The 12,227-nt window shown below is 39.2% G+C and overlaps 1 protein-coding gene across 1 annotated transcript in view; it reads right to left on the reverse strand.

Moving 5' to 3' along the window:
- Nucleotides 1-3,328: 3,328 nt before the first annotated feature.
- Clca1 (chloride channel accessory 1) overlaps nucleotides 3,329-12,227 on the reverse strand; it is a 29,698-nt gene continuing 20,799 nt past the window's right edge. Inside the window, exons 10-14 of the mRNA XM_005385128.2 lie at nucleotides 10,495-10,710; nucleotides 9,659-9,920; nucleotides 8,406-8,576; nucleotides 5,469-5,708; nucleotides 3,329-4,345 (exon numbers count right to left, since the gene is read on the reverse strand). Of these exons, the coding sequence (XP_005385185.1) occupies nucleotides 3,960-4,345; nucleotides 5,469-5,708; nucleotides 8,406-8,576; nucleotides 9,659-9,920; nucleotides 10,495-10,710 (1,275 nt within the window). The 3' untranslated portion in view covers nucleotides 3,329-3,959. The remainder of the gene's footprint in view (nucleotides 4,346-5,468; nucleotides 5,709-8,405; nucleotides 8,577-9,658; nucleotides 9,921-10,494; nucleotides 10,711-12,227) is intronic.

The following is a 12,227-nucleotide window of genomic DNA, read 5'->3' on the forward strand; positions in this document are numbered from 1 at the left end:
CTACCTATGAAAATTAAGAGATAGATGGAAATAGAAAGATAGGAAGAACCATGCTTCCCTTTACAGCCAGCCCTTCCTAACTCACCAGTAAGCCAAAAGTAGGGAGAAGTGGTAGAATGAGATGCAGTGAAATGAAAGCGCTCGTCAGTTTTATGCTATGCTTTCACTGTTCTGGCAAAGCAAAGCACACAGGCAGGTACAATCTAGAAAATGCCTGTTGCATGGATATTCATCATACAAGTTAAGTGCTCTTACATCTGTATTTAAAACTTTCATTGCATAATATAAAATGAGTGGTGAAATTTGTATGATTCTTTAAAATCATAATTTTTATTTTCTTAGAACAATATTAAGTGGTTGGGGCTGGGGATTTAGCTCAGCGGCAAAGCGCCTGCCTGGCAAGCGCAAGGTCGTGAGTTCGGTTCCCGGTACCGGAGAAAAACAAAAAAAAAAAAAAAAAAAAAAACAATATTAAGTGGTTGATAAAACCAAACAACCATGGCCAGAAAAGCACTGTGGAAGAAATAAAAAAAATTCTATACCACGTTAGCTTTCATGATACTATTATTCTACCATTTGATCAAGAGGTCTTGTAGTTTCATTTTGCATAAGGCCCCTCAAGCTTTGTCCTCCTTTGATAAAGGAGGACACAGGGTGAATGCACAGGGCTAAGTTGTTGTGCCCACCCTTGAGTGACCGCCCTTATAAAACACACTTCTCATACTTGAACTGCAGTTCCCACACAGGTAACTGACCCGCATTCTGTGTTCTGCCTAGGCCAGAGCTGACTTTGGTACCAGGATCGGTTCTCCCTGGGGCAAACAGGGTCAATTGTGTGTGCACCTCCAGACTGGAAAGATGGCAAAGGACAGCTGTTGGTAAGGTGTGTGACCTGAAGGGGCCACACTCATGGGCATGAAGCCCTGGGGATTTGGACTGTGGGTGGGAGAAGAGTTGGAAGAAAACAGGTACCTCGTGTTCATCTCCAGAGCTGCCATGTTCCTGTATGACATCGTGAGCCTGGCTTTCCAGGTCAGTATGAAGGTATATTTGCCAGCATTATGAGCTTGTTATCTTAATTTATAATGATTTATACTTAGCACACAATATCTGGATCGTATGTACTCTTGCCCCAGGAGCCTCAAATTTTACAAGAGGAGCTGGGTGTGAGCATGTACAGCACTTAGTACCCGGCACTTAGTAGACATCCAGGAATGGTGACTATTATTGTTATCAGATAAAATAATGAGTAATGATAACAAGAACATCACGTGGTTCTCTTCTTGGTCAAGATTTTGAAACCCTGCTCAACTCTTCCCTGCCCCTTGGCCTAGCCAGTGGGGTGATAATGGTAGTGGTAGTCTTCCACTTTCTTACCCTCAGGTAGTAAGGCCTTGCTCTAAATGGATCAGTGGGGCTGGGGATATAGCTCAGTGCCACAGGCGCCTGCCTGGCAAGTGCAAGGTCCTGAGTTCGACTCCTGGTACCAAAATAAATAAATAAATAAATGGATCAGTGGCCTGGATCCCACCTTCATGCTCTACCCAACTCCTGCCCTCCCAGTAGGATCAGCTAGCTGCATTTTGTGCCTGGCTGGACCCTGTGTGGTAACTTACTATTTCCTCTGGAGCTGGAGTTGTGTTTTCCACTCTACAGTTCATCATAGTTTATCCTCTTCCATACCTTACTGATTTGGAATCCCCTCTGAAATTTAGGAAAAGATATATCTCTAGTGGCAGTTAAAATAGGAAGAACTATTTATTGTGTTTCCGTTTGGGCAGGTGAGTTCTAGGAACTGGGATGAATACATTTGACTCCATCACATAAAGTGCATTGCTCAGCCTTTCTAATGAGAACTATCCTATCCTCATTATTTCCTTCTCACTAGAATCATTCTGCTTGAAATATGGAATTTCTCTGTGAGCCCCTTGAACTCTATTTTGTGTTTTGTCTTTTCTTTCTTTGGTTTAATGACTCATTCTAACAAACATGCTTAGAAAAGGTGTTGCTTTGAAAAGATTTCTTCCAAATTTTCAAACCACATAGAATTATTTGGACACAAGTGAAATCCGCTGAGGCCATATGTCAGGTAGATTTTTAAAATTATAATTTCCAAAAACATATTATTACTTATATTCTCTCTCTCCCTCTCCCTTTTTTTCTCTCTCTAGCTCTTTCTTTTTCTGCCCCCTTCCTGTCTTGCAGTCTCATTCTTTTGCTATTGTTGATGTCACCATATTATGCTCAGGTAAATGAAATAATTAAGTCCCCATTGTCATTTCAAAGTGTGTCTAGCAAGGTATCTGCCCAACATGACTAATTAGAAGTTACAGTAATATTTGGTGAAATGGATGGGTTGTTTAGCTTCTTTTCTATCGCTTTTCTCTCCTCTTTATACTTATGGCCAAACATTGTAAAAGTTTAAGTATCATTTCCTTTTGCAGAACATTATATTATGCACTGGATGTGTGAGCCTTCCTATTGTTGTGTTTTTGTTTTTGAGATCATGTCTTGCTATGTAGTCCAGGCTGGCCTTGAACTCTCTAAATTTCCAGGTTGTCCTCCAACTTATGATCTTCCTGCCTCAGCCTCTTGAGTTCTGGAACTATAGGTATACACTCAACACCTGGCCTTTAGTTTCTGTTATATATTTCTTCACTCCATGTTTTTGTTTTTCTTATTGTATATATCTCTAAGGTGCCTCAAATCCTGTTTTGAAATAAAAAAGGTCTGTACATAAATAAATAAATAAATATTTTTGTTTTTCTTATTGTATATATCTCTAAGGTGCCTCAAATCCTGTTTTGAAATAAAAAAGGTCTGTACATAAATAAATAAATAAATAAATTTTGGATCTAGGTAGAAACAATATCCTAAATATTTTGTTTTCAGTCATGCAGAGAGCCACCCATATCTTAAACTCATTATGCTAATGGACAGAGAATGTGAAACACTTTCAGAAGAATATCAGCCCTTGGGAGCACTGGGAATGCCCCATTACTATTTCTGTATTTACCTTCCTTTTTCCTTTCCTTCTCCTTTCCTTTCATCTGCCATGCTTCTAGCTTCTCCCACCTTTTTACAGTCACTCCTGGGGTCCTCAAAAGTCCCTTTCTCAATCACAGTCCTGATCATATCTGCCTCTTGATTTTAGAAGTAAATCCTCAAAAGTTCTTCACTGCTTTCAGGATAAAGGTCAACTCTTACTTCCCTTTCTATCCTTGGAGCCTCACACAGGCCTGGAATATAGTTGGCTGCCGATGGACATTTGTTGAATGATTTGAGTTGCATTAAATAATCTAATGTACATAGAGCAATTAACAGAGCACTTGGTACAAGGCACACATAAATGTTTATTTCTCAAACACGTTCTCTTCCCTCCTGGCCTGGAGGACCTTTCCCACCGCATCGCTTGCCACTGTGTTTTTAAGCATCACTGACTTGTAATTTCATGCATGTAGCATACATGTGTGTGGAACCTTCATGCTGTTATCTCTTTCTATATTGCAAAACCCTTCCTTACAGGTAGTATCCTTGCTCAGATCTGGAAACATGAAGACACATTCCTAATCTCATATATTACAAGTCATGCTTTATATAATTTAGCTTGGGCATTTCTGGCATCGTTTAAATGAAAACAAAATCGTTTAGCTACTCATTAGATTAACAGCAATTGCATGTCCTTTTTAGCAGGCAAAGCTTCTTAAAACTGATTTAAAAGATAGCCTCTTACATTGATAAAAATGCTTCTTTTATCTAGAATTCAAAATCATTTTTAAAAGACCTAACAATGATTAAACATTTGGATTTCAAGGGAGAGAATGCATACATATACTTGTGTTCCTAGTTGTTTAGCGTTTTGTTATATCGCCCCCTGCAGGAAGCCTGAAGTAGATTTTAGAAAAGGTTCTAATCACTAGCATGATCATTTATTTTCCTTGTCTCATGAAAATTCAGTGTTAGGCCAGCGTCAGCTGCAATTCCCCTAGCCACTTCCACATGATTTTTAAAATGTGAATGCCAGGAATGGTGCTGTTGATACTAATATTAGGATAAGGAACAGTAGAAGCATCAGGACTAGGTGTCTCTGGAGCAGGAGGGATAAACAAAGACACTTGGGCAATGTTGGATATTTCGGATTCCAGATTGGCCTTGTCAACAGCCTTAATAGCAATGAAAAGATCCGTGCCATTTTCAAAAGGAATGTTTTCTGGTTCAAACACAAAGATTTCCTCAGAGTTGGCCTCCTTTGGAATGAGATCTGTCGTGTTTACTTGAACTGAGTCATTGAACTTGTCTCTGAGATCAAGAATACTTGTACTTATTCGAATGATATACTTGGAAGCTGAAAAGAAAAAGAGAAAAGCGATGCGACTTGTCATTCTCACATCTTAATTGTTCAGTCTATTAGAAATTACATCACCACACCATAAAGTTCCAATGGATCCATGGAATCAATGGTTCATATTGACAAGGATTAATATTTCCTGACAAAACGATACATGTAAAATTGGATGGGTCATGACATAAAAACCTTGTTCAAAAGTTCTAAGAGAAGAAGGTGTTTAATTACTGCTTATTGTTTTATTATTTATAGAGGAGATTGTGATACCAAGGCTTCTCAAACATTAATGTGTGTAACAATCACCCAGAGATCTTAAAATGCAGGCTTTAGTTCATGAGATCTGGAGTGGGGCTGGGGGTTCTACATTTCTAGCAAGTACCCCTGTGTTGCCTACACTGCTACACATAGAAGATAACATTTTCTGAGCAAAATCCAGCAGGGCCTGAGATTTCTTCCAAAAGACGTTTCTTCTCCATAAATATTCTATTCTATTCCCAGTCCTTCTCCAGAAATCACTACTGAAAAATGGAGTATCCCAAGATAATTTGGCAAGAGTTGAGAAAAAACCCAAGGTTTGCCTGTCCTGGATGAAGCCTCTTCCTTCCTGTTATGGCTCAGATCTAAAATGGTCCCAAAATCTTCATGAGTTTGGAAAGTGATCATGAGGCTGCTGTCAGGAATAGAGGTGAATGTGCTGTTAAGAGGTGCGACCTTCTTCAAAGAGGCGGATCGCTGGTGACTCGAGCCGGAAGCGTGTGTCTCTCTCCCTGGCTCCTCTCTTCTCCCTGTGCTTCTTGGCCACCATGACTTGAGCAACCTTCCTGTGTGGCAGACTCTTCCACCATGTGGACTCTGCCATGGAGCCTGCCAACCATGGGCTGAAACCTTTGAAACGGTGTCAAAATAAAGCTCTTCTCTTTTACATCGTGTTCCTCAAGAAGGCTAGCTTTTCAGATTCTAACCCTCTCATTTAAAGCCCTTTACATTTTATTTCAGAGGATATTTAAGAATCTCATGCCTTCTGTCTTACCCTGCATTCCCACACACCTTCCTTCCTCACTTCCGTCTACACCTCTGCTTGGCTGTTAAATGCTTGTCAGGGTCCACACTGTACTCAGCTTACCTTGTCCATGATCATAATCATCACCAGGAGCTGTCCAAGTCAGGTTGATGAGGCTGTACCCATGGAGCTTTGCCTTCAGGTCGGTGATTTGACAAGGTGGGAAGAGGTCAGGGATGGGAGCTTTGGGGACATTGGAGGCCACAAACGAACCTCCTGACGATGTTCTGCTGAAACACACTTGTTTCTTTTGAACATCAGTCTTATTATTTTCAAGTCTTGGTGGATTCAATTTTATTTTACCTGCATTAAAAGATTATTCAAAATATAGTAAGCAACACCACTAAATGGCTATGCCTCTCTTTCTTTTTTATTGGATAACCCTCTTCTGACTTTTCTTTCCTCCCACACACGACATTCATATTAAATGTCTGATGACAAGACGCCAAGTCTGTGCTCACTTTAGCAGCTCAGGTATAAGACTTCAAATCAGGTTGCATCAGAGAGGAAAAAAAGAATGATTTTTTAATATTGCAGATATTTTCAGGAGATTTAGTGAATAGCCTTTTGCAATTTGCTTTAATAACATTTGCCCTGGAATTATCTCTTTTTCATTCTCTGACTATCTTGGTTTTACCCTTCCACAAAGTCAGTCTAAATGCTGCCTCTATCTTACACCTCAGATTCCCTTAAGACATCTTTATCATCCAGATAAACATACTGTAAGCTTCATGATCTTTCCCGTTTATTTAACATTGAATCATCTAGGCCTTCGAGAATTCCCTTGGTCGTTTATTCTAAGCATTTTTCTTTCACTTTCTCCATATTTGTGTTTTATTTTTCTTGTTTGATTACATATTCTCATTAAATGTTTTATGTTAAGAATTCCAAAATCTTATACTTCTGAAAGACTTTGCTTAATGAACTCGTGGGAACTTTGTTCTTGCAGCAATCCCAATTCTTGTGGTATGAAAGACTCTATCACACTCTTCTTGTGGTATAAAAGTAATCTTTGGATTCAAACAAATACTCTAGCCTCTTCATTGGGGTACTCAGACTATCTTTTTAATGAAAATATTACTATAACCTAAAATGGCATTACTCAGAATTTACTTTCTCTTAAACTCTACTTCTTTACCTCTCATATTTTTCTCTATAAAGACAGATTTATCTATATACCTACTAACTACATCTTCAGCAAAGATGAAGTGGATGCTTTGGTAGGTTCATGTATTTGGTTTATCAACAGAGACTTCTCCTCACTACTAAGGCTTGTCAAGGAATAGAGAGAAGAAGACCGCTTCCCAGCACCACATAAGATTTTATTACTATTATCAATGGACTAATAGCCTCTCTATCCTCTATTCCTCTGTGAAAGGGGTAAAGGCTAAAGTTAGTCACCGAACCTCTCCTCTCCTACATTTTCACCCTAACTCAAGAAGAAAAAAGAATAAAATAAGCTGAACTATATGAAAGAATCTTAGGGGGAATGGTGTTGTTATGGCTTGTATCTAGATGTCCCCTCAAAGCTATATGTACTTGTAGGTGGGGCTTTGAATCATGGGTGTGCGTTACTGGATTTGTCCACTTACTGGCTTAACACAGTTCCAAGTAAGGGAGATGGACTCCCTGAAGAGGGAAGACTCACCCTGAGTTTGGGAGGTACTAACCAATAGGGTTATAGCTCAGGTGGAATAAAAAGGGAAAGAAGAAGGGAAGTTGCTGTCTGCTACCTGCCCTGCCATGGATTGCTTCTCTACCATGTCCTTCTTCCATGCCAACATGACTTGGAGCCACCTTTTAGCTACAAAGTGTGAGTTAAATAAACCTTTCCTTTTTTAACTTATGGCTGTTGGATATTCTGTTCCAGCTAGAAGAAAGTAACTAAGGTAGGTATCTTTTAAAGCATGTTTTTCCTAAAATCATCTTTGCTGAGAGGACACCATATATCCCAGAATCCTCCTTCACCCAGGAAAAGAGACAAGGTCTTTATTCTCCACTTGAGTGAAAAGATGAGGTCTGCCCAAAGCACAGTGGAGATGGATTGAAAGCAAGTCCTGGAACCTGTTAGACTCAGTCTTTGTCCCAATTCCTGCACTTGTCCAGGGCAGGATATTGTAACAAGAGTGGTAGAGAATTACCTATTTCATAGACATCATTTTGCCATCTGGTTACATGTGGGCTCAATGTGCTGGCCAGTATCAGACTAGTCTACTGTCCTCCTCGGTCTGAGCCACAGGAGGAAATGGTGAAGAAGGGAGGATAGGGAGAGAGTGGGCTTATGGAAGTACTGATGTAGATAACATGTTCTAATTTATATTTTCACTTTGTGGTAATGTTAATATCAGTGAAATGAGCTTCATTACAACATTATTTTAATGTTTTTTAAAAATAAAAAAGCTTATTAAACAATAATTTCTAGCAGCAATGTACTAGATATATTTCCCTATTTATTCCTCACTACCATCAAATGAGGCATTATTATTATTATCTCTACAACAGAGAAAAGTGAAGCAAAAGTAAATTTTACATTTTATTTGATAGAGGGCTAGGATTTATACCAAGACAGTCAAAAGTTACATTTTGTCAAGTGGTTTTCAACTAGTTTGCCTCCTGAGAGGACAATGGATGGTATCTGGGACATTTTTTATTGTCATTACTGAGGGAGGCTCCTGACCTCTTTTTTTTTTTTTTTTTGGTTTTGGTTTTTCTCTGGTACCGGGAACTGAACTCACGACCTTGCACTTGCCAGGCAGGCGCTTTGCCGCTGAGCTAAACCCCCAGCCCCCGCTCCTGACCTCTTGATGAGAGGAGGCCGAGGATGTTGCTAAACAATCTATAATACTCAGCACAGTGCGCCCTACAGCAAAAGGCTGTCCGGCCCAAAATACCAATAGTACCAAGGTCGATAAACCCTCAGTCCATCCTGAATCACCCTGCGTCACAGGCTTAATGGTTTCCTGCTGCTCCCAAGCCTTTTACTCTAGCCAGATTACTTACCATTCTCAATCCAGCCAGGCATATACATGGCTCCATTTGGCTGGGGCACTGCCCTCTGTCCAGCTGTATTAATTCCTCCCAGGGCCCATATTTTCACACTGTATCTTCCATTTGTATCATAAGCTGTAAAATACCTCGAGTAGACACCATCATTCTTAGTAGCATCAGCACCTGGACAAGGAAATAAAGGAAATAATGAATGTGTTAAAGGCATCTGGACATTCATATATAGGTTAGCATTTCTCACAGCAAAAAGAAATTCAGCATTATTTCCAAAAGACCTTAAGATTTTATTATGCTCAGGAAGAGGCCTGCTTCTTATTTTACCACTATCTGTGTATAGTTTTATATGTATCTATCTTTGCTTGAATTATTCATTCTTTTTGAAATCAGAGATCAGGTCCTGTGTCTCTGTTACATCCAACATAGCACAAGGTAACTATTTCATAAGTATGTATTCAGCCAGAGTTGAATTACTGTATGTGACTGGGAAGAAAATGTGTTATATAATTATTTAATAAAATTTCTGACTTCTCCCCAAGGTAGCTTTAGCTGGGAAATTCATTCTAATGAGGATATTTGCATCCTAGTAAGCAGACATATTCCTTCTGGAAAGAAATGTAGAATTCTTTTTCACTCTCTGATAATTTTCTTGAATACAAGAATAATGGGCAGAGATTTCACTTTGGGAGAAAGCTAACATCAAGTCTGCACAGACATAGGAATCATGAGAAGTGTGCTGGGATACATTGCTGCTGTTTTTGAGATATGAAAGCCTTCACTTATTCACTGTAATGGAAGGATAATAATGTCTAAAAATGAATGGTAAACATAAAAATGAAGCTATACATCTATATATCTTTGTATGTATGCTTTTGTATACATATACACACAACTGTGCAGTGTGTGTGTGTGTGTGTGTGGACAGAAAAGGGGAGAGAGAGGAAGAGAGGGAAGTGTGTATTGGGGAGAATAACACAAAATAAGCTATTAGTTTATCTTCTTTTAGTTTGGTCTGAAAACTCCCTAGAGTCTACCGAGTCTATTGAGCCGATGCATTTTGGTTTTGGAAAAGCTAAGGAAAGCTCTTTCTTCATGTTTTCCAACATTTTGGAGTACAGGAGTTATGGGGAGAGAGGATTCTTTCAGCCAGCCATCCAATACTGGGCTCTTTCACCAGACCCATATCCTGCCATTCCCTGGTTGCTTCTTGGAAAAACAAAAATATATTTTCCAATTTCTTGGATGGTTACCTGCTCCATTATCCAGTAATTCCAAGGTATCTGTTTTTCCATTTGCTGATTCAATCACAGCTGTGACACTGGCCCTGAGAATTGGTGAGTTTCCCTGGCGAATATTTGCATAGACTACCATAGGACTGGGGAATCTGCCTGTGTCTTTGTTCATTCTGGAGGTCACTGTAATTGGAGGCAGGGTAGCACTTGATGCACGAGAGGTGACAGTTAGAGTGACAGTTTGTGAGCTTGCTTGCAGACTGTATTTCCAATTGCCAACCTGGTCAAAATAGATGCAGACATTTCCAATAAATAACTGTGTGACAAAGGCTTACCTTCAGTGTCGCCTATAGGAAAAGGCTGCCTGACACAAGTGTGCTGCAAGCACATCTAAGATGTGGGTGTCACTGACACTTTGTTAGCCAGGGCAATTTTCAGAGTGTTCGAACAGACTACATGTTTCCCATAGTTGAGAAGATCCCAATCAGAAAATGAGGTCTGAAAGCCATGCCTTCATTTATCATTGCCTTGGTTTCCTAAGGGATGGATTTCTGAGGTAGAAGGAACCTCTTTTGTGTTGTCAAAACTTCAAGAGTTGTTTTGCATCTTCCGTGCTATGTAATTGAAGATTCTCCCTTTAATATCTGAGAAAACATCATCAATTTCCTTTCCATCTGCTGGCAAACAGAGCGATTTTCCATTGGATGGAGATTTTTCCATCATTTTCTTCTTGATTCAGTACTTACTCTCCTTTTAACACCTACCAACATTTTTAAAGCCACAATTATTTTGTTTAAATTTTGTTTTATCTTGTCAGGTTATAAGAAGGAAAGAAAAAAAACCTGACTCCATACCTTCGCAATGTCTGGGACTTGGAGGTAGGCCATTTTGGTGGCTGTGTCCACTACAAAACCATTCTGTCTCGTTCCACTGGGGTCCCAGAGAAAAATTTGGGGCTGCTGCGTTGTCCAGGTGATAAGAAACAAAGTGTCCTTTCCTACTGTGCTATCCACAGTCACTGTGCCATTCATCCACTGAAGGTTCTTGAGGGTTGATCCCTTACTCTCCAGCTGTTAAGAAAACAACTCTTTACCTTCTGCAGAACACAGCTCACACTGAATTATCTTTTCCACTCCTCCCACTTCCAAGTACAAAACCATCAGTAATGCATGAGTCCTGATTTGGTGCTTGCAACTATTATGATCCAGATCTAAATTACCTTTCTAGCCTTAGCTTACACAATTTTCTGCTGAAACAAGACCACTTTCTCAAAGAATCCTTATGAATCCCTGACTTTACTAAATCCCTAAATTCAGTCAATCTCTAACTTTTATAAATCTATGACTTTCTTTCACTGTCTATTTTCCTAGAAGTGTTTATATTTCTCTCCACTTTTCTAAATCTTACTCATCCTTAAAAATTGAGTTCAACTCTCGCTTTCTCAGCTGGGCATGCTGGCACAAGCCTGTAAGCTCAACACTCTGGGAAGCTGAGGTAGGAGGATTATTAATTCAAGCCCAACCTGGACAATGTAGTGATTTAGCAAGACCGTGTCTCAGGAAAAAGAAAACATGGCTGGGGATATAGCTTAGTGCTAAGACCTAAGATTGAGTTCAATCCCCAGTAACTCCCTTGATCACTTTGTCCATGAAACTTTCTTTTATGTTCTTCATTTATTACTGAAACAATATCTTTCCTTCCTGTGAACTCTTATAGAATTTTATTTCTATTAGTTCACTGATAGAGATTAGTGGTCCTAGGCCAGGGCCCTGATAAGTAGACCCAAAAGCCTATGGTTTTTTTTTTTTTTTTTTTTATAAGCAGAACTTTTTTTTTTTAATGGTTTTTCTCCAGTACTGGGAACCGAACTCACGACCTTGCGCTTGCCAGGCAGGCGCTTTGCCGCTGAGCTAAATCCCCAGCCCTTTTTTTAAATTTTAAAACTAAAAGGAGGAAAATATTAACAGACAGACAACATTTTACAAAATAGCAAAAGAACAGTACAGACAGTACAGAGTTACAAACAAAGTGGTAGGGAATTAACAATGCTTGTTGTATTACATATTGATATCTTCAAAGTGGTTTCTCATGAAAACAGATATAGACATGCAATGCTGATCAACCAAGGACTCATTGACAGTTTCTTTCAGCAAAGAAATACAAGACAGTAGAGCAGCCATGTTAACTATCCTGCATATACATACGTACAAAATTTCTCCTTCTTTCCCTTCTCTTTTCCCACATCCCAGTTGCCCTTTACCTTTGAGTGCTTTCCTATCAATTCACAATGTCTATCATATCTCCTAGTTCAAATTAACTCTTTCAGGTTTTACACTAGTGAAACAATGTGGTGCTTGCACATGTATGTTTGATTTATTTCACTTATGAGTATGGTCTCTAGTTGTGACCATTTATGGTTTTGAAATGTGACATTTAGGCTTAGACATTCCTGTATTCTTTTACCTTTACCCAGTGTTCATCACACTGTACTTATCTTAGAGTTATGAAGGGACATGGCTCATCACTAAACTATAAACCTTAAAGGATTTGCTGTGACTTATTTTTTACCCACACATAGATTATTTGA

The sequence above is a fragment of the Chinchilla lanigera genome, unplaced genomic scaffold (assembly GCF_000276665.1).
Source record: "Chinchilla lanigera isolate Chin_1 unplaced genomic scaffold, ChiLan1.0 scaffold00022, whole genome shotgun sequence".
NCBI classification, from domain to species: domain Eukaryota; kingdom Metazoa; phylum Chordata; class Mammalia; order Rodentia; family Chinchillidae; genus Chinchilla; species Chinchilla lanigera.